This window comes from Canis lupus, chromosome 31 (assembly GCF_003254725.2).
Source record: "Canis lupus dingo isolate Sandy chromosome 31, ASM325472v2, whole genome shotgun sequence".
Lineage (NCBI taxonomy): Eukaryota > Metazoa > Chordata > Mammalia > Carnivora > Canidae > Canis > Canis lupus.
This window is the reverse complement of record NC_064273.1, coordinates 12,984,327-13,011,092: the sequence shown is the minus strand read 5'-3', so window position 1 is coordinate 13,011,092 and position 26,766 is coordinate 12,984,327. Positions and strand designations below refer to the sequence as shown.

At 34.8% G+C, this 26,766-nt stretch overlaps 1 protein-coding gene across 5 annotated transcripts in view; it reads right to left on the bottom strand.

Moving 5' to 3' along the window:
* Window positions 1-26,766, bottom strand: part of USP25 (ubiquitin specific peptidase 25) — a 137,247-nt gene that overhangs the window by 105,682 nt on the left and 4,799 nt on the right. For 4 of the 5 annotated variants that reach the window (XM_025450072.3, XM_035709188.2, XM_025450073.3 and 1 more), the window contains exons 2-3: window positions 7,792-7,869; window positions 4,135-4,279 (exon numbers count right to left, since the gene is read on the bottom strand). In XM_025450072.3, the coding sequence (XP_025305857.1) occupies window positions 4,135-4,279; window positions 7,792-7,869 (223 nt within the window). Of the gene's footprint in view, window positions 1-4,134; window positions 4,280-7,791; window positions 7,870-22,517; window positions 26,539-26,766 lie in introns of those variants that run through there. The other variant, XM_049104772.1, reaches the window with a different exon arrangement.

The window sequence follows — 26,766 nt, the reverse complement described above, 5'->3', positions numbered from 1 at the left end:
ATGGAAAATTAAAATGCAATGAAAAGATACCAAGTACATTACTACTTAATTCCTTATTATGCAGAGTATAAGCTTTCCTTGGAATGTTTCCTTTTTCTCTCAATATGACAGGTAAAAAGGATATAGTCCTACTAACTATTGAAAATGTAATTACTTCTTCAACATTAAATGAAGGTTCATAAATACGTGTTAATCTTCAAATAAAGTGATAAAATCTTATCTTCTGACATACCCAGTTATGCATAACAGAAAATTTCTCCACAATCCCCAAATGTGACTTCTATAGGCCATTAAAAGCTATCCCCTTATAGTCATTAAAAAAAAAAGATGGATTTTATTCCTTGTAAAAGAGCTTATGTCAACAAGTGATCTTATGTACTTAGCATTACAGACTTTATTTCAAAATACAGATGTTCTATCAGCACCACAACCAATAGATAATGGCACATGTAAAGTTAGCAATGCTTTATGTTTTATCTATCCCTGGCCATCAGAGATTTAATACTTAAAAAAGAAAAGAAGGAATAAAAAATTTCTTAAAAGTTAAAAAACATGCCATATTTGAAAAAATTAAGTTAAACTATGGTCAACTTTCAAATAACAACATATTTCATATGAAATTAAGAAAATGCTCAGAAAGGATCTTTCTATATAAAACAATCCCTTGAGAACTTCTTGACACCCTGATTACTCCAATACACCACATTCCTGCAGCTCTTACAGTAAGTTTTCTCAATAGAGACCTGTGTTTGAATATATATTTGTGATTATTTCCTGGCATTCCTCCTCACGTTTTACCACTCCTTCCAAGAATTAAAACACAAAAGATTTCATTTCTTCTTAGGACTAATAGCACAGTAATTTAAAGAATCTGTTGAATGTATGACATCTCCTTACTTTTTCACTTTTAAGCCATTTAACACTACTGTGACACTGCCAAATTTAAATGCTGAATCTATTTCCTAAAGGCAACTGTACTGCTTAGAACTTTATGAAATATGATACAAATTTATTAAATGGAAAAGATTTAATTGTTATCTCATCAGATACTTTTTCCCAGGTTGATACTATTATAATATAATCACCACACTATATTTTTAGGGTTTTTCTCAATAACCTGAAAACAACTTTATGGACCCATCATCCAACTTACTGAATTTTTTTTAAAAGATTTTTTATTTATTTATTCATGAGAGACAGGCAGAGGGAGAAGCAGGCTCCATCCAGGGAGCCCGACATGGGACTCGATCCCAGGCCTCTGGGATCAGGCCCTGGGCTGAAGGTGGTGCTAAACCGCTGAGCCACCCAGGCTGTCCCAACTTACTGAATTATTAAGTATAAATCAGCACCTTGGTGAGAAGGATAACACATTTTACTGATAAAGAAACCACAACAGCACACAATTTGCTCAAAATGATAATCAGTTGTAATGAACCAGAAACTCCATTTCTCTACCATTACTTTCAAGTGAAATAGAAAATTATATTTTAATGAGTGGCACCAGTTGGTTGACCAGACTGACTCTTGCTTTTATTTTAGCTCAGGTTATAATTTTGCTATCTCATGAGATCAAGCCGCATACTGGGTTCTACACTCAATGTGGAGACCTCTTGGGACTGTCTCTCCCTCTCTCTCTCCCTCTCCCCTGCATTTGCATGAGCACAAGATATTTCTCTCTCTCTTAAATAAATAAATCTTATTTAAAAACTACTTAATGAATATTTTTGAAGAGCTACACACACACACACACACACACAATTTTTAATCTTATTCATATGTGACACACATCTTCTGAAATGAGGTTGCCTTCTCCCTAAGAGCATCTATTCAAATCTCTCTTGTCCAGACCATTTTCACTATTCCTTGTCAAAAGTCTTGAACAGGTATTAACATCTGGCTTAAACAATACTTGCTGACTCTCACAGAGCAAATAAGAAAGTATTTAGGAAAGTGTCTTACAGTCCTAATTCCCTTACCTACTTATATATACTACCTCATGTCACAAAATCCACCATCTATATTAAGAATTCACAGCTTTCAGTCTAAAATCTTGTCATCCTTTCCACTAGAACAGTGAACCATGTTAGTCAATTTCCTGTTTCCTTCACCTTAACCAATTGCCTTCAGTCAAAAACGTTTTCTCCTTTCTCTACCTAATTTTATTTTCCCCCAAGTCTCAGGACCTTGAAAGATAGGTATTATTCTCACATACAAATTCCTCCTCTATTTATGCTACTTCTCTTTTTTCTAACTTCTTGCAACAAGCTTTTCAAGCCCATTCCTTTTCATTGGTTCTGAAACAGCTTTTTTTAGACATATTATCAAAAATAATTCAATGAAACTTTCTGAGAAACGATGCAAACTATTCTAGCATGAGGGTAGGAAGATCAATGGTCTTTTGCCCTGTTATGCTTCCTGTTTGGTAAGAAAGAAAGGCACAAGCAAATAATTTCAAAATTGCACAGTACTCATTAAGACCCAAGTATACTCTGAGTGCTAGAGAAGCACTTGCTTCAATCTAGAAGCCAGGAGAAATATTCTAAAGTCAGAAGCTCCTGAACTAAATCTTACAACACCGAAGGTAATTAGGCTAGGGTGTAGAGGCTACAGGGGATTGTAGACAGAAGGAACAACAAGTGTAAAGACCAAAGAAATTAAATAACACTGAGTGGATAAGAACTCCAAACCACTCTGAATTATCACAGTATAAAGTGAGAAGAGGAAAACAACAGAAAATGAAGTTAAAGATGTAGATAGGGTCCAAACCACAATTTGTCTTGAACTTAGACATAAACAACTGGGTCTGTCTCACATAAATAAAACTTCTTCCATCACTTATTACCTATGTGAGCTTAAGAGTATTTCAGCTTTGGCTGACATAAGATCATTTGTGAACAAAAATATTAAGATTACCCTGAAAATACAAAATTAAAATATTTTAAAAAGCATTAAAATAATCTTTACTGACAATACTTAAAACAACCATATGAATTTGTTCTTCCTAGTTGTTTCTTAAATTTGAGAAAGTCTGTAAACAATATCAGAGGGGCTGGTTCAGTCAGTAGAGCAGGTAACTCCTGATCTGAGGGTTGTGAGTTTGAATCCCATGCTGGGTGTAGAGACCACTTAAAAATAAAATCTTTTAAAGAAAAAATCAGAAATTCTCTTCAAATACAAGTTAGTAATCAAACTTCTCAAATACAGAATGCATAAATATCTTTTATTTTATAAAATTAATACATTTTACATGGTGTAGTTATTACACCATAATGAGATATAGAGGAAACTAAACGTATTTTGAAAAACTCAGTACTATATATAAGCATGAACTATTCACACTATAAAGAAAAAGTCATATCCCACATAAAACTTTCCATATGTATGTATATATGTGTATGTCTGTGTGCGTATGTATGTATGCTTACTTTGTTACATGGTAATAAACGTTTTTCTAAAATCTTCATTTTGGGGAGGGGCAAGGATTGAGGGAAGGAAAATTCTGTTAAGTGGAAAACCTATCAATAATTAGAAATAATGGGATCCCTGGGTGGCGCAGCGGTTTGGTGCCTGCCTTTGGCCTAGGGCGCGATCGTGGAGACCCGGGATCGAATCCCACATCGGGCTCCCGGTGCATGGAGCCTGCTTCTCCCTCTGCCTGTGTCTCTGCCTCCCTTTCTCTCTCTAACTATCATAAATAAATAAAAATTTAAAAAAAAAATAAAACATTAAAAAAAAAAAAAAAAGAAATAATAGCTCCCCTTCAAAAATAGTACTAAGGCCTCTAACAACACTTAAAAGCCAAAAGAAATGTTTGTGCCCTTGTAAAATCCTGGAAATGTTTGTTTCTTTCATGAATAACACCTATAGCTGTTCTGTATTTGAGTACAATTGAGTATTAAGTAAAACGCTCTATGAAAGGATATATAACTTAAATACAATCTTTTATACCTGAACTGGAGAAAACACTGATGCAGCTAATAAAAATGTATACTCTTTGCAACTACACTAAAAAGAATCAAGGTTAAAGTCAAGTAGTCTTTGTCCTTTGCTTCTGCTTAAACAAAATTAATATATTCCCAAGGAAGTTTTTCATTACATTCTTATTAAAGCATTGAGAAAGAGAAATAAACTTACTTGTGTCTGCTTGGCTTCCCACACTGATGTATCTATCGTTGCCAGGGAGTGCTGTTTGGTAGTAAGTTGTCTCCTCCTGCTGAGGGGTCTTGGCATTCTTTGCAGTAAGGAAAGCCACTGCTAATTCCAAGTTTCCATTACTATCCTTCAAATATCAAGAACAGAACATCAAACATTTTAGAATAACTCCATATATTCTCACATGATTTAATTTTCTCCATAACAACTAATACTGAATAGCAAAATTCACTTTCAGATTTGAAATCATTCTATGTGATCCTAATTTTATAAACTGATCATAAACAAAGTACATTCTATCAACTAAAATTCCTTTTTCTATTTAGACTACTGATCTAAGAATTCTATAATTTCTTCATATCCAATTATTTTCATTTCTCCTTAACAAAAGTCAATCAAAAAAAAAAAAAAACAAAAGTCAATCACAGAATTTATGCTTCTAAACAAATAAACTAAAAAAATGTTTTCTGGAACTTGGTATACAAAAGGATGAAAATGAGTATTTGAAACAGTACCTCTGCAAAGAAGAGCTATAAAAGATATTCCCTTTAATATGGATGCTAAATGCATATCTAGTAGCAAACTTAAGCAAATGTCAGACTTGTAGGTGGAAAACAGCAAAACATTCTGAAGCTTGACAGTACAGAGAGACACACAGAATTGGACAGAAATACTCAATCCTATCATAGGATGACAATCATACCTAAGATGATTGGGTGACAATCATACCCAAATTAAGTATATACATTTTTTTAAATTTTTTTTATTTATTTATGATAGTCACACAGAGAGAAAGAGAGAGAGAGAGAGAGAGGCAGAGACAGAAGCAGGCTCCATGCACCAGGAGCCCAACGGGGGATTCGATCCCGGGTCTCCAGGATCGCACCCTGGGCCAAAGGCAGGTGCCAAACCGCTGCGCCACCCAGGGATCCCAAGTATATACATTTTATGGAGTTCTCATCAAAAGCATTTCTGGGCAAAATTATTCTGAAGTTAATTTAGAAGAAAGCAGATGCTAGAAAACCAAAAATATTTTTAATAGCACAATAATGATAAGAGACATGACCAGTTCTATCTATATTCTCTGTAGAGTTAATAATAAATATAACACTAGCTCTGGGACAACTAATTGAAACAACATTAGGAAACCCAGATACTAATAATGAAGCGATCTCTGTAACAGAAGGCCAGAACACCTAAGACTATGCAGGCCTCATGAACTTTAGCATACACAGAGATGGTAATAGGAAGTCAGTGGAGGGTTTTGGACAGAAATGACATGGTATGACTTACATTTTAAAAGGATCACTCTGGCTGTGTGTTGAGAATAGATTATAGAAGAGAAAGGGCTAAAGCAGAGAGTCCAACATTATTTGCTATCACATTAAATGTGGGAGGTGACAGAAAAAGAAAGATCAGGATGATTACAAGATGTGAAACCTGAGCAACTGGAATGGAAGAATGAGGTTCCCAACCCACCCCAACTCCAGTTCTAGTTAGCCAGGGAAGAGAGAAAAAAAAAGTAAGAGTGCAGTTGGAAAAGTACCACTGCTTTAAAACTTTATATCACAGTCATTATAATACTCTTAAATGACTCACCAAAAATACGCATATAATATAATCTACAGCTTGAAAAGTAAAATAGTTGTGAAATAATTTGCAATAACAATGGCTACATTTATTGACCACTTAGTATGTGCCAAGAAATGTGCTAAAGTGCTTTTTATATACTACCGTATATAATAACAATAAACTGAATGCAACAGGGATTTACACAACATAAAGATCACTTACTTTGGAAGGCTAAAAATAGATTCTTCAAATAAAAGTACTGAAATCAGTGACATTCCCAAAAGTAGATTCCTTGGCAGTGCATTACTGAGAAAGTCAACTCATTACTAAGCATCTTACAAATGTATAATGGGAAATGGTTAAAGTTTAAGTACATTGCCCCCACCATCACCACGAACAACTACTGGTAACTGAAACCAAAGTTTAAAAAATCAAAAACAAAAGTAGCACACAACTTACCTCAAAGAAAATGTAGATAATAGGTAATTTGATTAATCCTTTATGTTCATTTAACTAAACATATTTTACATGTTTCCCAGGTTAAAACAGGAAAAGTAAATTCCCCAAACTTGACAAGGTAATGGGGATAGCCCCACACTCAGATATATAGAATGGTAAAGGCACTTTCTGAAAACACCTTGGAGTGACTGAGTCATATTTACCAGAATAAAGAAAGGACTGGCAATCATCTAAATGTCATAATCATAAAAACTGAGATACGGCTTTTTTTTTAAAGATTTTATTTATTTACTCATGACACACACACACACACACACACACACACATACACAGAGAAAGAGAGAGAGAGAGAGAGAGAGACAGGCAGAGGGAGAAGCAGGCTCCAAGCAGGGAGCCCGACATGAGATTCATTCCCGGGTCTCCAGGATCACGCCCTGGACTGAAGGCAGCGCTAAACTGCTGAGCCACTCGGGCTGCAGAGGTATGACATTTTTGTTTCCTCTCCAAATACTCACAGTTGCTTCATAAACCCTGCATTAATACTCTAAACATTACTATTTCATCATTTTCCTAACAGGAAAAAAAAAAAGCTGAAGCAAAGCTTGTAGTAAAAGCAGAAACTGGCTCTCCAGGATTAGGTTGCTTGGTTTCTATTCAGCTCCTCCACATACCAGCTGTGTGATCTTACTCAAGTCACTTTAAAGTGTTTCCTTATCTTTTAAAAGGTGTTATCTATGAAAGGTAACACCTACCTCAATAGTTACTAGGAGAATGTCAGCCACATAAAATACTTTGTATATCACCTATAGGTCCTAAATAACTGCTAGTTATTATTATCATGATTACAATCACCTCAAAGATTATTTCTAGAAACAAATGAAGAACTTTTGGACTGGAATCAAAAATTACAATTAAACTTATCTCACGGAGCAAGTTTCAAATGACTGAAGTTCTATGTATGCCTTACAACAGCAAAAATACTCTATTGCTGTTTGCCTTTAGTAGCAAAATAGAAATAACTTTAAAATGCAGTTCTAGTTCTTTTTTTTTTCCTAGGATTTATTTATTTGGGGTGGGGGCGGGGGGGAGGTACAGAGAGAATCTCAAGACTCCCTCACTGAGCAATGAGCCTGATGCAGGGCTGGATCACTTTTGAATGTTCCTAAGGTACAATGAGTTAAATTTTAGCTAGGTTTTAATTCTTCTTGGAAGAAGAAAAAAATATAGTTTCTTACCCTCTATTAATTTTCTCTCTCCTCTCCCTACCCATATTTCTCCATCCCAACCCACCCTATACCCTCATTTAAACTCTAATATCATAGCTCTTGAGTACCATCAACCATCACATTTGGATTCATATCCTTCCATTTTCCATAAAAAGTGTCCCATATGGAGGAAGATTATCTGTCACTCCAAGGTACTTGGAACATTAGGCTGCTAAAAACTAATATGCTCAACATTACATCCTAAGTAAGGGTTTTACATTATAAAAGTTCTTTCCTATTTCTACTACTATACCACAATATGTAAATAAAAACCTTTCAAATATGGTAGGCAGTATAGATTAGGGTGTAACATAAATTGTATGCCATGAAACAGAGGTCATACCTTCAAGGCTTGCTGTAGTATCTGGGCATCATTAATCCCAGTGATTTCTCTCAGCTGATTCAAAAACGTCTGCTGGTGCTAGAGGAGAAAAACCGAAATCATTACCCTTTAAAATCTGAGAATATACAAGAATAAGAAAATAAGTGGCCTCTGGGTTAAAAAAAAAAAAAAAAAACAGAAAACAAACTAGTACAGAGAAGAAAAAATACAGAACTTGACAAAGACTCAACAAATTTCATTATTTTTTATTATTTATTTATAAAATTATTATTATCAACCATGCTGTAAGGAGGCCATACTCCATTCTGTTTCCAAAAGGAACTTCTGCATTATTTCCCAAGAATTCTTACCTAATTAACAGTTTCTGGCCCATTCTTCACTGCCTAATTTATTCTTCCCAACAAGAAAAAGGAGTGATTATGTACAATGGTTAAGCCTAAGAAGAATTAAGGAAAACAGTTTTATCTATTGGGCTCTCTTCATTAGGGGCTGAGGTCACTGAATGAAATCCTGGCAGCTCTAGCATCTCTCCCTACCCCTAGGGTCAGCCAGCATCCATTCACCTAGGATGTTTGAAAAGACATGCCAAAGGACAGGCCTTGCTCCAGGTATGTATATTATATCATGGGGATTCTAAGAAGATGATCATCTCACTCTCTAGTGTCATAAAAGCTCCTAAGCAAAATTAATCACTTGCCCGTGTTTGCAACAGATCTGTTGGTCTTTGTGATCTATTATACTCTCTTAGAGAGAAAAAGAAAAAGAGGGATGGGATTCCACTACCAAACACTTCCCTGAAGATCCCTAATTAAGAACCATGTTCCTTCCTACATCTCCATATTTTTTTTTAAGATTTTACTTATTTACTCATGAGAGACAGAGAGAGAGAGAGAGAGAGAGAGAGAGAGAGGCAGAGACACAGGCAGAGGGAGAAGCAGGCTCCATGAAGGGAGCCCGATGTGGGACTCGATCCTGGGTCCCCAGGATCAGGCTCTGGGCGGAACGCAGGCACTAAACCACTGAGTTACCCAGGCGTCCCCATCTCCATATTTCTTAAAACAAGTTCCCCCAAACTGTTAGCACTATGAAATAGAGAAATCTCAATGAAAAAGAAGTCATCACTAGAATAAAAGAATCTGATGAAATCTTTCTCGAAAATGTTTTACATTCATCTTAGTTATAATCCAGTCAAGAATCATCAATGGATGATAAAACCACAGGATAAAAGTGTGATGAAAAGCAGGATAGTTACATAGTTTCAAACTCTCTTCCTACAAATTATAAAGGGAGAAAGAGTATAACTTTATAATGAAGACACATGACACATACCACCTTAATCAAGTAATCAAATTTAATATTACCCAGAATGGGATAAAATGACAGTATATGCCTCCCAATGTTGTATGATACACCAAGAAGACAGTATCACCTCCAGTATTCCTGACCATAATGCATAACCTGAATGTAAACTTGTGGAAGCAGCAGACAAATCCAAACTAAGGGACATTTTACAAAATAATTACTATACTATCTTTAAAATTTCTGTATCATAAAAGACAAAGAGTGAGTTTCCAGGTTAAAGGGGGCATGAGAGTCAAGCATGTGGGAAACCAAACTGCATCTAACTCTAAATGCTATACAGGACATTACTGGGACACTGGAGAAATAAGAATATGAACTGCTTAGTATTTTATTAATATTAAATTCCTGAATTTGATACCTGCACTATAGTTACGTAAGAAAATAGCTTTAAAAAAAAAAAAAAGAAAAGAAAAAGAAAATAGCTTTTTCTTAGGAAACACACCCTGAAGTATTTAAGTTTTAAAGGGGCATTGATGTCTGGAATTTACTCTCAAATCATTAAAAAAAAAAAAAAAAAAAAAAAAGTAGAAGTACTTTGTACTAATCTTGCAACTTTAAATTTAAAATTACTTCAAGGGACGCCTGGCTGGCTCAGCAGTTGAGAGTCTGCCTTTGGCTCAGGGCAAGATCCCAGAGTCCTGGGATCCAGTCCCACTTGGGACTCCCTGCAGGGAGCCTGCTTCTCCCTCTGCCTATGTCTCCACCTCTCTCCCTCTGTGTCTCACATGAATACACAAATAAAATCTTTAAAAAAAATTAAGATTACTTCAAAATAAGGTTTTAAAATATATTATGTACAAATTTGTTAGAATTGTTAGATGTGCATTTCAAAATATTCTTGATAATTTAAATATATGTAACGTATACACCTTCAGAGTTGATGGGTCCCAAACAAATTACAAAATAAAATGAAGAATAATTAAGAAACAATTTGAAAATCAGGTTTGAGGTAACTTACACCTAAATATCTTTATAGAAACCACATGTAGAAGTTAGAAATTATATTCAACTACATGTACCAGAATCCCATCCAAATAGTAACTTCAACATACTGCAGTGTCTGTTTTTTCTAATATAATTAGACTGGAGGTGGGCAATCCAGATCTGATAAGGCCTCCCACATGTCAAAAAGGATCTAAGCTCCTTCTGTCTTCCCACTAAACACTATTATATGTGACATTCATCAAATATCTGTCATTCCATGTCTCATCCTCACGCATCCTGTCCAAGCTCTAGGTACGATAAAAGGAAGGGCATAAGACAAAGGGCATAAGCCAAAACATTCTGACATATTTAAGAAGCCCTATCTAGTGACTTCCACTTAAAGCTTCATTGAGCAGAAGAAAACTGCATGGCCACTCATAGTTCAAAGAAAGTTGGGAAATGTATTTTTCAGCTAGGCAAAAAGCCACTTTGAAAATGAAATCAAGGCTCTGTGAGGAAAAGTAAAGAACATATACTAGATAAGCAAGGCAGTACCTACCATGCCATCCATGAACTAACATTTCCAATAACCTTATTAAAGAGATGAAATAACCAAGACTATCTAACAATAAAATAAAAATAATAATGTATACAAACAAGGTCATATAAAATCCCAGGACAAATAAAACAGTTAAGTAAAAAAATCAAGTTGCCAAACTTAACAAAGTAAAAAAGGAATTCTCTTTAAACCTGTTAATTTTTCTATGTTTATTTAAAATATTACTAATGACTAGTAATGGAAACATGACTAAGTTACTCAATACTAAACATCACAAATTAAAGATGTAGAAAAATTTTACAGAAATTCTTCTCATCTAATTCAAGGTCTCATTTCAGTGAAAAAAAAAAAAAAAAAAAAAAAAAACAGAAGATTTTATATGTCTCTATGTAATCTCCCCAACAATAGCACTCCAAACTCCATTCTTTACACAGAGCATTATTTCCCTCAACTGCAAATTACCTGGTCATGGAATAGAGAAAGACTACTGTACACCTCCCCCAAATCAGTCATTTATACAAATGTTGCCAGCTATTACATATAATACTGGAAAAATGTAAACAATACAAATGTCCTTCCACTACGGAAGAGGTTCTAAATTTTAACGTACAGAAGAATGACCTGATGAGTTTGATAACAATCAAGATTCTCAGGCCCTAGCCCCACAGAATGTGATTCCAGAGGGATCAGGGTGAAGGCTAAGGGATCTGCATTTTTAATAAGCATCTCAGATTATTTCTATACAGATGGACCTAGAGGCACAGTTTGAGTCAACCAAACTGAATATTTTTAAATAGCAAATATATAACCTATATTGAAACTATCTTCCCAAAATCAATATTATGCTAAAGTGATGGAACACAAAATAGTATACACATTAATGACAAAGTAAAATGTAACAAATGTAAATGTGTTAATGTAATTAAACACAAATGTAAAGCCCAGAAAAGATTGCAGGAGCCTGTGTTAGACTCCCAATTCTCTCATCTCTATATCCACACCCTTTACCACTTTTCACTTCCTCTCACTAGAAAGACAATTTATTTCCTTGCTGCACTGATGATGAGTTTAGCCATGTGACACACTTTGGCCATGTGACACACTTTGACCAACGACATATTAAAGACAGTCATGCAGATATGAAATATAATTGCACAGCTGAACTTCCCTCCTGAACTCCTGCAACTTTCTTAAGAAGAATACGACCCTGAGTAGCCCACGTGCCCCAGAAGACTGAGGCACATGTGGAGAAGAGCCACCCCCAACCAACCTGAAAAAATCTGTGAACATGATGATAACATTTCGGTACACCACTAACTTTTGGAGTAGCCTGTTATGGTGAGAGTTGACTGATACAGAGTGCAGTAAGAATGCTGAGTACTTTATTGAAGGGAAGCAACGTTTTTGAAATTTTGTAACTTGTAGCTATAGTTCGGTGTCTTGTTTATCTTTTGTAATAAAGTCAGTTAAATACCATTAAAAAAAAAATCCAGGCATATCTCTAGCATAGTTCAATGATCTCATGAATTTTAACAGAAAATAAAGCAAGGAGGAGAAAATGGGGTGGAGAAGGAGGCTGAGTGGGAAGGAGAAAAACTGAAAAAATTTTCTTAGCTATGTTAGCAAGAAATGGGAAAGAGATCAAAAGAGGTGAACTATGAGAAAAATTCTGTTTATGGCACATAAGCCACCTTATTTGTAGTTTTCTCCTTTGTAATTGGCATCTTCCAGCTGTGCTTTTCCTGTCTTTGAAAACCTGCACCTTCACTTCCTACAATTATATGTTTTTGTTGTTGCTATTTCTGTTGTAATTAAGACCCTGGTCTTTCTTTCAAGGTTTGCACCTTTCTATTCACCACACTTCTGGTCTGCATACACCCTGATCCTCAACTAAAAATGTCCTGCATATGGTTCTCTCCTCCTGGACTAGCAACTTTGGATCTAAGATGGATCCCACCCACTTCCTTCTCTAGAGCTCTTTTTCTGAGCTAGAGGTCTTTTTGGTATGGATTTATATGCTACAATATAAGGAGGAGGATGCAATCTGTTCATACTGCTGGACCAAGAAAGGCAAGACACAATGTTCAAAGAAATTCAGCAGCTGCAAACACCACAGAAATCAATAAGCTCACAAACCAAGACTGCATGCAAGCCTTCAATAAGCTAACAAACCAAGACTGCATGCAAGCCTTCAGATTCTTTCCTCAATGCAATTTTTATTGAATGACTTAAAGTGCCCACTATGTGCAAAATACAGGACTATACACACTTCTGGGAAAAAGCAGCATCAGTACTTCCAATATAAATTAAGAACCAGAGAGTTCTACAAAAATTATTTCCCTCCCCAATTGACCCTACTTAATTCCCGGTCTGTTTTAAGTCTGTTTCAGTAAATATACAGTATATTTAACACCAATATAACTTCTTGAGGATGCAAAAAAAAAGGGGGGGGGGGGAATCACAGGCTTAGACCAAAGAAAAGGTAAGCAATTATGCTCTTGCAGTATGTCAAATGTTTTAAGTGCTTCCACTTTATAGTTTCACTTAATATGTGCACACATACGTGTGCGCACTCACCCGGGCACACATACATTCTCCAGAAAGCTACTCTCATTTCATAGCTAACAAAGTCTTCAAGAGATTAATAAGTACAGACACAGGAATGAAAACAGGTTTTTCAAATTCCACAGCCCGTGCCCTTTCCATATTTTCTCTACAGTTGATTTTGGAGATTAAAGATTCAGTGAAAAATGAAAACTCAGTGCAAAAATCCAATACTATCTTCATGTAAAATACTAAATGGTACAAAAAAGCGGAGAACCACTGACTACAAGGCAGGAAAGTTTTCTACATTAAGTGGTGAATGATTCATAAGTCAGTCAATGGCTTCTGAATTTCCAAATACAAATAAAATTTGGTTTAGTGCAAAAGAGTTCCATCTTCAGGAGAAAAAAAGGCAACTCTTAGAATGATTTCTAAAAACAATTTTAAATTTTTTAAGAAAAAATCCTAATTTGAAAGAAAATTCCAAGGCATCCTTAAACTTCAAGATCACATTCACTAAAGCACTGCTAGGCACTGTGTGGTATTTCAGTCACCTATCAATGAAAGGATTAATCATACTATTTCTTGTAAGGCACACAACCATACATACATCTATTTTTGCAAATACCTTCTGAATCTACCTGATAACACTAAACTGCCCTAGTTCATGTTATCTCTCACCATAACAAGAAATCTCAAACTTCCTAGACAGATAATTCCAAATACATAAATATGTCCTTCATGAAGCTTCTTTGTGAGCCCCAAACCTGCCTCTAACCAGCTATAGAAGCCAAAACTAAATAAAATAAAACATAATTCAATAGATTGAGGACACTGGCCTTCAGCGTGCACTAGGCTCTTCCAATATTTTATGGGAGCATTTTTGTGCTAGAACCACATTTCAACCTGATTTCAAAATATATCACCTATTCAACATTCTCTTTATCCTTATCTACCAACCCAAATTTATATACTACTTGCCTTCTGTTAAGGTTGGAGGGTCTCCTGACACTTACCACAGATTATAATATACTATTGTTAATCACCAGACTCAAGTCTCAAGACAGCACAGACTATTTTGCTCATCAATGTATTCCTGGTAATTAGTACAGTGTCTAGCTTGTGGTAGGCACTACTGACTAAATAAAAGAATACAGTGGAGTCTGCAGAGGTAAATTGTAGTAAGTCAGATCGTAAGCCTTGAACTCATCCACAGGAAAGAACATACTGATTATTGGAAACAGAACAAAAAACATAAATAAATCAGGACTACTCACTAAACAAACTTTCCACACTCTCTTACATTCTATCTAGAATTCCATAGAAAGTTTCATTTCCTAGTTCTGGTCCTGTCAACCCTACTTGAATATGAGTGTACAGTACAATACCATTGAAATTTTCAACTGCAAATACTCCATAGTAACCCCATAAAGGGTTGGGGTAATTCTGTATTTTCTAGCATCACAGATGAAAGGCTTATCTCAATCTTTTTGGGTTAATAGCACTTCTGTATTACAAAAAAATTAATCCTATACCTCTATGGTATATAAATATGAAGGCATGCATTTTCATTCTTCACTATTTACATTTAGGCTTAAATATCCCAGAAATTCTGAATTTAGAAAGATTTTCCTGATCATTTTATAGAATCTGAGAGCTACAATCTTAAACACTCATATAATTAAAAAAAAAAAAAAGGGAAGAAGAAATGTAAAGAAATGAGATAGGTAGCTAAGAGTAATCAATATAGTTGGTTTGTTTCTATCCTTCCTCACCTCAGTTCATGTCCCTACCTGCCACCCCAAATCTTCAACCAATTTAACAGCTGCAGGATATCCATGCCAATAGAAGCCCCATCCTTATTAACTGCAGATAACTGAAATGCATTATAAATAGAAATTCCAAATGTAACTTCCAAAAAAAAATATTGTTACACAGCATTATAGTATAAGTTCTTACAGAGTTAAATACATTTCCAAGCCAAATAAGAACTCAACACCATAAAACATGGTTTTTATGAGAACATGCATTCTAAAACCCCAACTATCTCAATATTTTGGGATAGACAATATTTTTAAATTAGGGTGTCTATATTCTGGAAAACATTTAAGTAAATAAAACTTTTGTTAATCAAATCATATCTTTGAACTTCAAGATCTGAAGTTTAAATAAAATACATATTCACGTATCTCTAGTTTCTACACTTAAGTTTTCACAATGAACTTGCAGTCCAAAAATAAAATCCCTCATACTAATAAAACAAAATAAATATGCTCTACATAGAACTCTCAAACTAGAATACTATATGATTCTTCAGAGCTATGTGTGTCACAATTCCTTTGTTAAAGCAAATATAGTTTTTGGTCACATTAATTAAAGACATAATACACCCTACTATTAGGAACTCCAATCATCTAGACATAGTGCTGTTTAATAAAATATGCTCTAAATGACTTTCTTTCTCATACCCGTAAGAGACATTTGAAGAAATGTCCCAGTCGTCCTAGTACCTCATCAAACAAGTCCCTATCCACTGGGCTTCAATTATACCATCTACAGCAAGAACTGAAATTCAGTCTGAGAGCAGACCTCTCTCAAATTTACTCCTTCCACTATTCTTAAGAGTTCTCTTTACATTCTTATAGCCAATCATATGTTACTGGTCAATACTTTCTTGTATTAAACTCTTCCTATTCAAATTACTCTGTGGTCTCTGTGCCTTAATTGGACCCTTACTTATATAACTTTCTTAAAAGAAATTTTTATTTATTTATTTCAATATTTTATTTATATTCAAATGATATATTAGTGATATAATTCTGTATTTTTAAGAGAATAAGTCTCAAAAACTAGGAAGGGGAAAATTAACCATATATGCCAAGTTCTACCCTAGAACTACCATTAACTGAGCGCTTTTTTTTTTTTTAATTGAGCACTTATTAAAAGTATGGAAGGCACTAAAGATTTCATTATATAGGCATGACTGAATCATTGGCCGTTGGTGACTGAACTCAATCTCCAGCCCTTCTCCTGGCCACCAGACTAATCACAGTGGTTGGTTTTCTGAGGTTGGTTTTACAACAACACCTGAAGCTGCCTTGTCTTCCAACAAGGAGTTAACTCATTAGGATACAAAAGACAGTAAATTCCAAGGATTCTAGAAGCTCTGTGGCAGAAACCAGGGAAAAAGACTAAACATTTTTTATTATACCATATCTAGCCATATGAAGCTACTGGTAGACAACAGAAGGCACCAAATTGCTGTGTTTGTTTTCCCTTGCTCATGGACTTCTCTGCCTAGAATGATACTGTCAATCTACCTAGTAGTCTTCCTTTCATTTCAACCACTCCCTCCTTCACAAAGCTTTTCCTATTCTTAGATCTTCTTCTTTGTCCTACCAATACATCTTACAAATACTTAATTTAACTTCAAATATCATATTGGCATTTCTGGCTCCCACCACCACTAAACTATAAGCTTTCTGGGTTATTACCTACTTCTCAATCTGCTTAAAACAAAGAAATAATAATTAAATGCATAGACTTGATAATGAGATAACTGAATAAGCAGAAATATACAACAGGCAACTGAAAACCTGAAACTAGAGTTTACGTAAGGGTGTAATATTTGATTTTGAATATACAAACTTAGTAGTAATGAACATTAACACATGAGTAAGAAAATATATGTCTCTCAAAGACACCTTGTAAAAGTAGAAAGCAGGAAATCAAAGACAAACCTTAGAAAATACCCCCGGTGAACAAATACAAACACACTATATTGATTAGCAGCCAAATTTTACTATACAACATAGCCCAAAGGTGAACATTTTAAATACATGTACTAAAAGTTCACATACCAAAAACTGACATGCTCACAGAAATCTTGTCCAATAACTAAGCCTATCTGTTTGTCTTCTTATCTAGTAATTCTCAACATTTTTATGTTTGTAACATGCATTCAAATACTAAATATTTTTGGCAGCACACCTGGAAAGCTTTAAAACCTTCACCACAACAAAGTACAACCACTCCTAAGGCAGGTAGCAATAATTACAATACATCATTACTGCAGTATATCATACTGTCTCAAAGTGTCTGCAAAAGCAGTTATCACACTACACAGCAGTATCTCTCTCTCTCAATTGTCCAGGCTCTAAGAGATGTTCATAAGGCAAAGTACTCACAAGTTCTAATAAATAATATTTATTGGGCACTAATTTAAAAGTAAGCTATAACTGTTACCTCTTATTCACAGGAAATATGTTCCACTTTATAAGAAATCACACAACCTGTTTAGTTCAACATTCTGCTACAAAGATACTGCAATTACATTTATAGAGCTTTAGCAAAAAAAAAAAAATGACAAAAATACTTTATACTATGATCAAACACGGAGGCATATCTGTGGAGATTTTACAACAAAAAGGCGGAGAACATCACTCTAAAAACAATGGCTTTCAACTAACAGGGTCACAAAAGTAATGTGGATGACAACAGCAATAAAGCCTGCTTCCAGAGTTTAGTAACAATATATTACAATAATACCCTGATACACGTATATTAATTTCCTTGAAGTTGCAAATGCTTAAGTTAGCTTCTATATAACACTACTATCTGTCAAGTTGACCTTATTAATCTAAATTTTACTAATTTTCTAACTTTGCTTACATCTAAGTTCTTAGTTGGTTTTTAGTTTTAGTGCATAAGAGCCATATAATAGAACATACTAAATTTATGCCTAGTTATATTTACGCAAGCTTCAGTAAAGCTATAACAAAAATACTTTGAGTGTCCCAGAGACCTGCTTTCCTTTAAAAAGGTCCCAAATCAAGAATTAAAATCTTGGGCGCCTGGGTGGCTCAGCTGGTTAAGCAACTTCCTTGGGCTCAGGTCATGATCCCAGGGTCCTGGGATCAAGGCCCCCCTTCATATTCTCCCCCCAACCCCGTGTTGGGCTCCCTACTCAGCAGAGAGCCTAGGTCTCCCTGTCCCTTGACTCCCTGACCCTCTGACGCTCCCCCTGCCTGTGCTCTTGTGCTCTCTCATTCTCTCTCTCTCTCTCAAATAAATAAATAAATAGTCTTTAAAAAAGAGAGAGAATAAAAATCTTGTCATCAAATGAAGTGTTAATGAGAAGACAAACTTTTCAATAAAGTTGCTGGTTTTCCAGATGGGGAAAGTGAATTTGGCCACCTACTCAAACAATGTATAAAATTCAAATGCAAGTGAAATAAGACTTAAATACTGGAGGCAAAACAAGAGAAACAGTAGAGGGCAATAAAAGAGTATCTTTATAAAACAGGGCATGGAAGTTCAAGGAAACCAATTACATATGAGACTAAATTAAAGTAAACTTCTATTCATTAAAGGGCACAATAAAGAAAGTAAAAAGACCTCCTGAAAATGGGGGGGGGGGAAGTATTTAGACTATTATAAACTCCAGCAAATTAAAAAAAAAAAAAGATAAAACCAATCCAAATGAAGAAACCAATGTGAATTTCACAGAAAAAAAGATCTCAGTGGTCCATAAACATAAAAAGGTAAATGAGTAACTTATCAGCAATAAAACATTTCCGGTGTATCAAGAAGTATAAATGAACTACAACACAAAGGTTCATTTATTTCATATGAACCTTGACTCTTACACCTCAGAACATACACAAAAGTAAACTCTACATAGATCACAGACCTAAATGTAAATGCTAAGATGATAAAGAATAAAGAAGAAAACACAGAAAAAAGTTTTATAAACTAAGGTTCAAGAAAATTAGGCCAAAGCACTATGAAAGAAAAAAAATGGGACAATGAACATCAATGTTAAAATACTTAGACTTCAGAGAAACTGATAAAAGACAAGCTACATACACATTAAGAGAAAAAAAATACATATAATGAAATACATTCATTATATACAAATTCCTACAACTCAATAGCAAAATACAGATTATTTGTATATGATATAAAAATGATCAATAAGGAAAATATGGAAGCAGCTGGTTCCCAGTACCTCCCACCACACCCCCTGCCTGATTCAACTCTCCCACAGCCCCACTCCCTCTTCTCCACAGCTCCCTGAATTTCTAACACTGGAGTGAGAGGAAGAACAAAGGTTCTGCTGGTCAGAAGGGTGTTCTTGATGAGGAACCCAGATCAGCTGAGAGGCCTCAGTGGGAGACATAGCAAGCCTCACACCCTCAATTCAAAGTTGTTTCTGTAGCTCCACCCCAAAGAAACAAGATACTGATTTTACATGTATTCTGACATGAATTATAACACATAAGCTCATGTAAGTGCGAGTGTTACCATTGGGATGAACCCTCACTACTTACTAATGGTTCTTCATTCCTGCTCCCTCTCTCCACACTGCTCCCCCACATCCAGCTTCACTGAGGACCTAGCTCTCAGCTCTGCAGCCAGTCCTGCCCTCAGGCCTAGTACAACTCACCTCCACCTCACTCACTTCCAGGCAGAACAGCAGACTCAGCAAGCATGAGCTGTTTCCTTTTCCAGTTCAAAATAGGTTCTTTCTTGTTCTCCCACAGACCAAAAACAGTAAGAAAAGTCTTTCTGATCCAAAGGCTTACCTTTCCACAATTTAACCCACCCCCCATTGGTCCTCCAAGTTCTTTCCAAATTTCCAAACCAACTACAATGTTAAAATATCTTGTACCCTCTGCATCAAAATATACATCATAGAGATTTTTCGTGTGTGTGCAATTATCAAAGAGATTATTTTAATGCTAGTTTGAGGCATGAAGAAAAAGGATCTTCTATTTTTTTCTAAAGACTTATTTGTGAGAGAGAGACAGAGCACACAAAGGAGGGCAAGAGAGAAAAAGGGGAAGCAGACCACACTGAGTGAGTAGCCTGACAGGAGGCTTGATCTCAGGGATCCTGATATCATGACCTGAGCCAAAACCAAGAGAGAGACAACCAACTGAGCCACACAGTCGCCCCTGAAAAGGGTTTCCATTCTTCAGCAGTGAGTCTTTTTAACAAGTATTTAAATGCTTGTTTGCTTCCAAGCAGTAATGCTTCCAGTCATGGTAGACTATTAGTAGTTAAATTCTGGGAGAGTCAAAAGGTAATCACAGATTTCTGACTGCATGGGGGAGTCAGCACCCCACCCCCCACACTGTTCAAGAATCAACTGTGTATGAGAAGCAGTATCTAAAAATCCTCCAAAAATGGCCAATAAGCACATGACAAAAATGTTTAAAACCACTAGTCATTAGGGAAATACAAGTTAATAGCACAATGAGGTATCACTACATACTCACTAAAATGACTAAAACATAAAAGTTGACAATACCAAGTGTTAACAAAAAAGTAATGTTAACTCTCATGCGCTGCTGATGGTAATGTACAATAGTACAACCAAAAACAAAACAAAACAAAACAAAACAATAGTACAACCACTTCAAATAACCATTTAGCAATATTTTATAACAATTTTACTTCTCTATATTTGCCCAAGAGAAATGTAAATATGTCCCTTCAAATACCCTTTACATATTGATGTATGTAAATCAATATCACTCATGAGGGCCAAGAACCAAAACAACCCAAAAGCTCACCAACAGAAACACACTTACACAGTCTGTAATATTCATATAAATATTACTCAGCACTAAAAAAGGAACTTCTAACAAATGCAATAAGGTGGCTCAATCTCAAAAGCATTTTGCTGAGAAAAAAAAATGTCAAATGCAAAAAAAAAAAATTAAGATTTCATTTATGTGAACAACTAAGACAACCAGAACTGATCTGTAGTGAAAGAAATCAGATCAATGGTTACCTGGATAGGGAGTGTGGAGATACTAAACAGAAAGGGTGACACAAGGGTATCTTTTGGAGTTGCCAAATTCATCTAATGATATGCTTTAAATGGGTGCTTTTATTATATTTTTTGTAAATTATACCACAGTAACATTAACTTGGAAAAATCAAGATAGCAACTAGTAGGATGTGGAAAGGAGGGGCAGTTTGAGTGAGGAAAAAATGAAATTTCTAGAATAAAAGGATGTTCTATTTCACATCTAGGGTGGTACAAAGAGTAGTAATGTTATTATATTTCTTTAAGGTATACATAAGCTTTCATATGCTTTGGTTCATACACACACACACACACACACACACACACACAAACTTTCAGGAATGATTCATACACATACACACTCCAAAAAGAAAAGAAACAGGAAGACTGCAATCTTAGCATATATAATTGTTTCTCAACTCCTTGATGTATGAGTCAATTAATAAAAAGAAGATTAAATCTGCCCTACAGAGATTGGGGGTGGAGAGCACGTGTCCAGCCTATGCACCTGAAGCTTTGGGTTTCCATACAGATGTTGGCTGAAAGCCTAAGGAAGGAGGCATTTCCCTTACGACAGGCAAGTCTATCAGGGAACTGATGGGGAGTAACACTGGAAACAGAAGAAAGCCTACATGTTCAAAGACTCTGATCCCTGTTAAATTGGGTGTATTGTAATAACCCAAACCTGGAGGAGCCCTGTAGCCAATATACACAGGTGCCGAAGCATTCTTTAAGAATACTAATTAAGGGGATCCCTGGGTGGCGCAGCGGTTTGGCGCCTGCCTTTGGCCCAGGGCGCGATCCTGGAGACCCGGGATCGAATCCCATATCAGGCTCCCGGTGCATGGAGCCTGCTTCTCCCTCTGCCTGTGTCTCTGCCTCTCTCTCTCTGTGACTATCATAAGTAAATAAATAAAAATAAAAAAAAAAAAACCTTTAAAAAAAAAAAAAAGAATACTAATTAATGTCAACTAGTGGTCCTCAAACTTTAAGTACAGAAGAATCATCTGGGACTCCTGTTAAGAATCCCTTAGTCCAACCCTTGGGCTTGAAACATTAAGTCTGTAAGGTATAGAATTCTACATTTTTAGCAAGCACTACAGGAAATGAATTGTCTACAAAGCACATTTGAGAAACTCTGATCTAAACTTGTATCAACAAGGTTAAAGAGACAATGAAAATATTGTTGGACATTTTTAAATATGAAGACCAAGTAAGTTTTCAAAAGCAGATAGACTGTACTAAAATGGTTAATTGAGGTCAGAAAAGGAGAAAACTTCCAAAAATTACCCATCATATGTTCAAAACAAAATATCATGACAAGGAGAATATTCCTGAAAATTAATACAAGTTTGCCAAAATAAACACAGGTGGTCATTTTAGAAGTTCAACTTTAACTTCATCTACTTAGCCACATTATTGCACAGTGACATTCCAAAATGGCCTTCACAAGCCAAATTTGGTCTTTCATGTATTATATATATTAATGATTATTATAAGCTATGATAGCATACTCACCATGTCTAGCTGCAGGAAAAAGGCAGGCCACTGCGGCAGGCCAATACTTAAAGAGTTCTATGATATTAGAGAGTAACAGTGTGTTGTAGACTCAAAGAAGCAAAGACTCTAGTAACACCCCTGCTCCAAGCACATCAGAGCAGGAATGAATAATCATAGAATGGTCCCTGGGGGAAAAGGGGGAAAAGACAGAGAGGGCCCATGATTTAAAAAAAAAAAAAAAAAAAAGTGCACTGCCCTGACTTTATAAGGTAGCATGACAGAGTAGTACTGACTAACTGAACTCCTAACAAACCAACTATCTCCCACTCATCCCCAGGGGGCCTGGTGTGAAACTTTCACAGGAGTCACCAGGACTCAAAGGAAAAACTACATGCAAGCACCAAAATTTAAAACACTACAATATTCTTTAGTTATTCAGAAACAGAACACTTTTTTATAAACAGAACACTTTTTTATAACATGTAAGCTCATACAACTGACACATGTAAAAATACTTTAGAAGCTCACTAGGTACCAAAGTAGGGAGCTGTCCTTTAAAATCAGTAATAAGAGGGCAGCGCGGGTGGCTCGGTGGTTTAGCGCCACCTTCAGCCCAGGGCATGATCCTGGAGCCCCGGGATCGAGTCCTGCATCAGGCTCCCTGCATGGAGCCTGCTTCTCCTTCTGCCTGTGTCTCTGCTTGTGTCTCTGCCTCTCTCTCTCTCTCTCTCTCTCTCTCCTGTGTATTCTCATGAATAAATAAATAAAGTCTTTAAAAAAATTAGTAATAAGACAATATCCATTATCATCACTTCTAAACAATATTTATTAAAGGTCTTACCTAGTGTAGTAAGAAAAAAGGAATTATAGGCATAAAAGTTAGAAATAAATAAAACTGTCATAATGTATTCATGATATAATTTTTTACCTAGAAAATCCAAAATAATCTCTAGGAAAGTTTTAAAATACAAAAGTTAAGCAAGATGGCTAGACATAAGATGAATATACAAAAGCCAGCTGCATGTGTACACACCAGTAATAAATAGCAAATATTTTAAAGCACCACATATAATTATTATCAGAAATTACCAACTATCTAGGAAAAAATGACATACAAGAATTCCACAGTTAAAATTATAAACTGAAGAGATATTTAAAAAAGACCCAAAGAAAAGAAGTATACTCTGTTCATGGATAAAGACCCAATGCCATAAATATGTTAATGATTCCAAATTGGTCTATACAATCAACTGAATTACTGAAAAATTCAAGGGTTTTTCAGAGGTCTTGGTAAGATTATTCTAACACTTCTAAGAAAAATAATGTGTCATGACACTTTGGAAGAAGAAAAGCAAACTTGCTTTTCCAGGAGTAGAGATTATTATGAAACTACAGCAATGAAGATAGGATGGTATTCACAAAATGAATGACGAAACAAAAGACAACACAAGGAAACAAAGAGCACCATGTAAAGCTTTTGTATATGATAAAAATGGCAGGTCAGTTCAGCAGCGGAGAGTATTAACTTTTCTATGAGGTAAAATTAACAACAACAAAAAAACATATGTAATAAAAATTAAATTGGATCACCACCTTACACCTGGTACAAAAAAAAAAAAAAAAACTAAAGATGGAATATGGTCGAAATGTTGCAAACAACTCTAAAACTCTCAGTAGAAAAGATAGATGAGTATCTTTGGCTATTTAGAGAAAAGCTTCTAAAGTTAAAACAATGAAAATATACTCTTCAAGAATTCATTATGCTGCAATAAAAGGGAGGATAAACTTAGGAATCAAGATGATTAACAATCTCAAATGAAAATAGAGGAGTGGAAATGAAAATGAGACTGGTTAGACAGAGGTTACTTTCAAAGTTATATCTTTAGTTTTAAGTAGAATTCAATGTATTAATTCAATTTAGTATTAAAATGAGTATTAAAATTAGTAAGAAATTTCATAAATAAATGAAAACATTTGCATGGACAGCTGATCAGAAATCAATATTTATAATTAATTCAATTCTGCTTACTTCACAACTAAAAATGCAGATTATTAAAACAAACCCTCAAAAAAGCATATGACCACCTAAGGAAGTAGTACACCCAGAACTGGCATTACAAAAATAATAATTTGTACAATCAAACAAACCTTATCTCAACATACAGGATATAAGAAGAAAGAAAAATATTATAAAATAAAATTTGTAGCAAGAGCGATGAATGGTATTTAATATTCAAATAATATAGTTACAGAAAGGGGGTAGGGGAGAAGGAATAGAATAGAAACAATAATTTTAAAATTTATATCTTTTTCATGAGAAGAACATGAAAGTTTTCAGACTAAGAATCCTAGGCAGGACTGTTAAGAAGATGCACACACACACACACACACAATATACACAAACATATACACACAATTTCTAGATTCTAAAACCAAAGAAGAAAGCTTACAAGCTTACACAAAGAGTTAATTAACTTACTTACAAAAAAAAAGTAACATTAAACAGTATTAAATTTTACAGAAAAAAAACACATAATTAAAATTAAATACCTCACTTTTAAAAACTAATTGGCTATTAAATGTGTCTATAACACAAGTAATATTTTTTGATGGAAGTTGTATCATAAGAAATTTAAAATACCATCATTTAGAATACAATTCTATATTAATCCAACAAAATCAGGAATATTGTCAATAAAAATATGCTAAAAAGTCTTTCTTATTGAGGACAGAAAGAAAACTTTTCATTTTGACACTACTGGTGGGGGATGCAAGACTATAAAAACTTCATCAATCCATCAAAACTGAGTGGGGAAAAAAAAAACTGAGTGGGGAAAATAAAACTAATAAATAGAAACTCAGATGATAAAAAAAATTATTTTTATCAGTTACCACCATATACATAAGTGATGAAATCCTACTAAAAGACTAGCAAAAGCACACAAGTTTAGATTAGATCTATTAGAAATAAAAAGAATTTGATGAAACTACCATAAAATTACATCATCTCTCAGAATTTGAGACAAGAAAAAAGCATGAAATACTCAAATCACACTATGAATGTTCATTTAATATATATATATAAAACTCTAACTTTCAAATACACATCCTTTTCATATGCTAAAACCTCATGTAGTCACAAGGAAAATCTTAATTTCTAAAACTATTACAAATCATGTTTTTTAAACAGTACATTGAAACTAAAAATCAACAATTTAAAAAATGCAACATCTTAGGAAGTATACCAGAATACATTGAAACTAAAAATCTACAATTTAAAAAATGCAACATCTTAGAAAGTATACCAGAAAAAAAAAAAAAAATCTTTTAAACAGTAAAAGAAAAATGAAGTCAAATCCCAAACAAAGATGAAAACCCACAGCCCAAAATGACTGGAAACTCACTAAGTGATGAATTCAAGTATAAAAAGAGCAACAATAAACACCCAAAAAAACTAGAAAGGTGGAAATAATAAATACAAAAGCAAAAATTAATAAATTAGAAGATAAACGGAACTTATAAAGGCAACAAAGAACTGAATTTTGGAAAAACCAGTAAAATAGATCAACATCTGGCAAACATTAATGAGAACAAAACAAAACAATCAGGAATAAGAAAGAAATTGATCTACATAGATTTAAGAAAAAACATCAGACCTATACATACACACACACACATCTAAATGAAATCAACTTGAAATCTATAAGCATTTTTAAAACTGACTCCAGAAGAGGTAGAAAACCTAAAAGCTTAATAGTCAAAATTTGGAAAACTTATCTAAAATGTGCTCTAGATAAATGGTCAGCCTGCCATTGCCATATTCACCAAATGTTCAAAGTATTAAGTACTTAGGTTGAACGATAGAAAATGGCTAAATACCACCAATTTTGAATGATTTAACTTAGTCCTATACTAAACTATTCCAAAAGCAAAGGAAAACCTAAAAAAGCTTTCTAATGAACCTTATGAGCTGACCTCACCTTGATAGCCCATATGCACATAACAAACTATGTAACCAATCTCATTTAAGAATAAAGACACTAAATTCCAGGTTAAAGTTTACTATATTGAATTTGGATGCATCATGACTACAGAAAGCAATAGAACGTAACGGTTAAGAGAAGGTGCTCATAAGTCTCATGACCCTGAGTTTAAATTCCACGCCCGGGATCCCTGGGTGGCGCAGCAGTTTAGCGCCTGACTTTGGCCCAGGGTGCGATCCTGGAGACCCGGGATCGAATCCCACATCGGGCTCCCGGTGCATGGA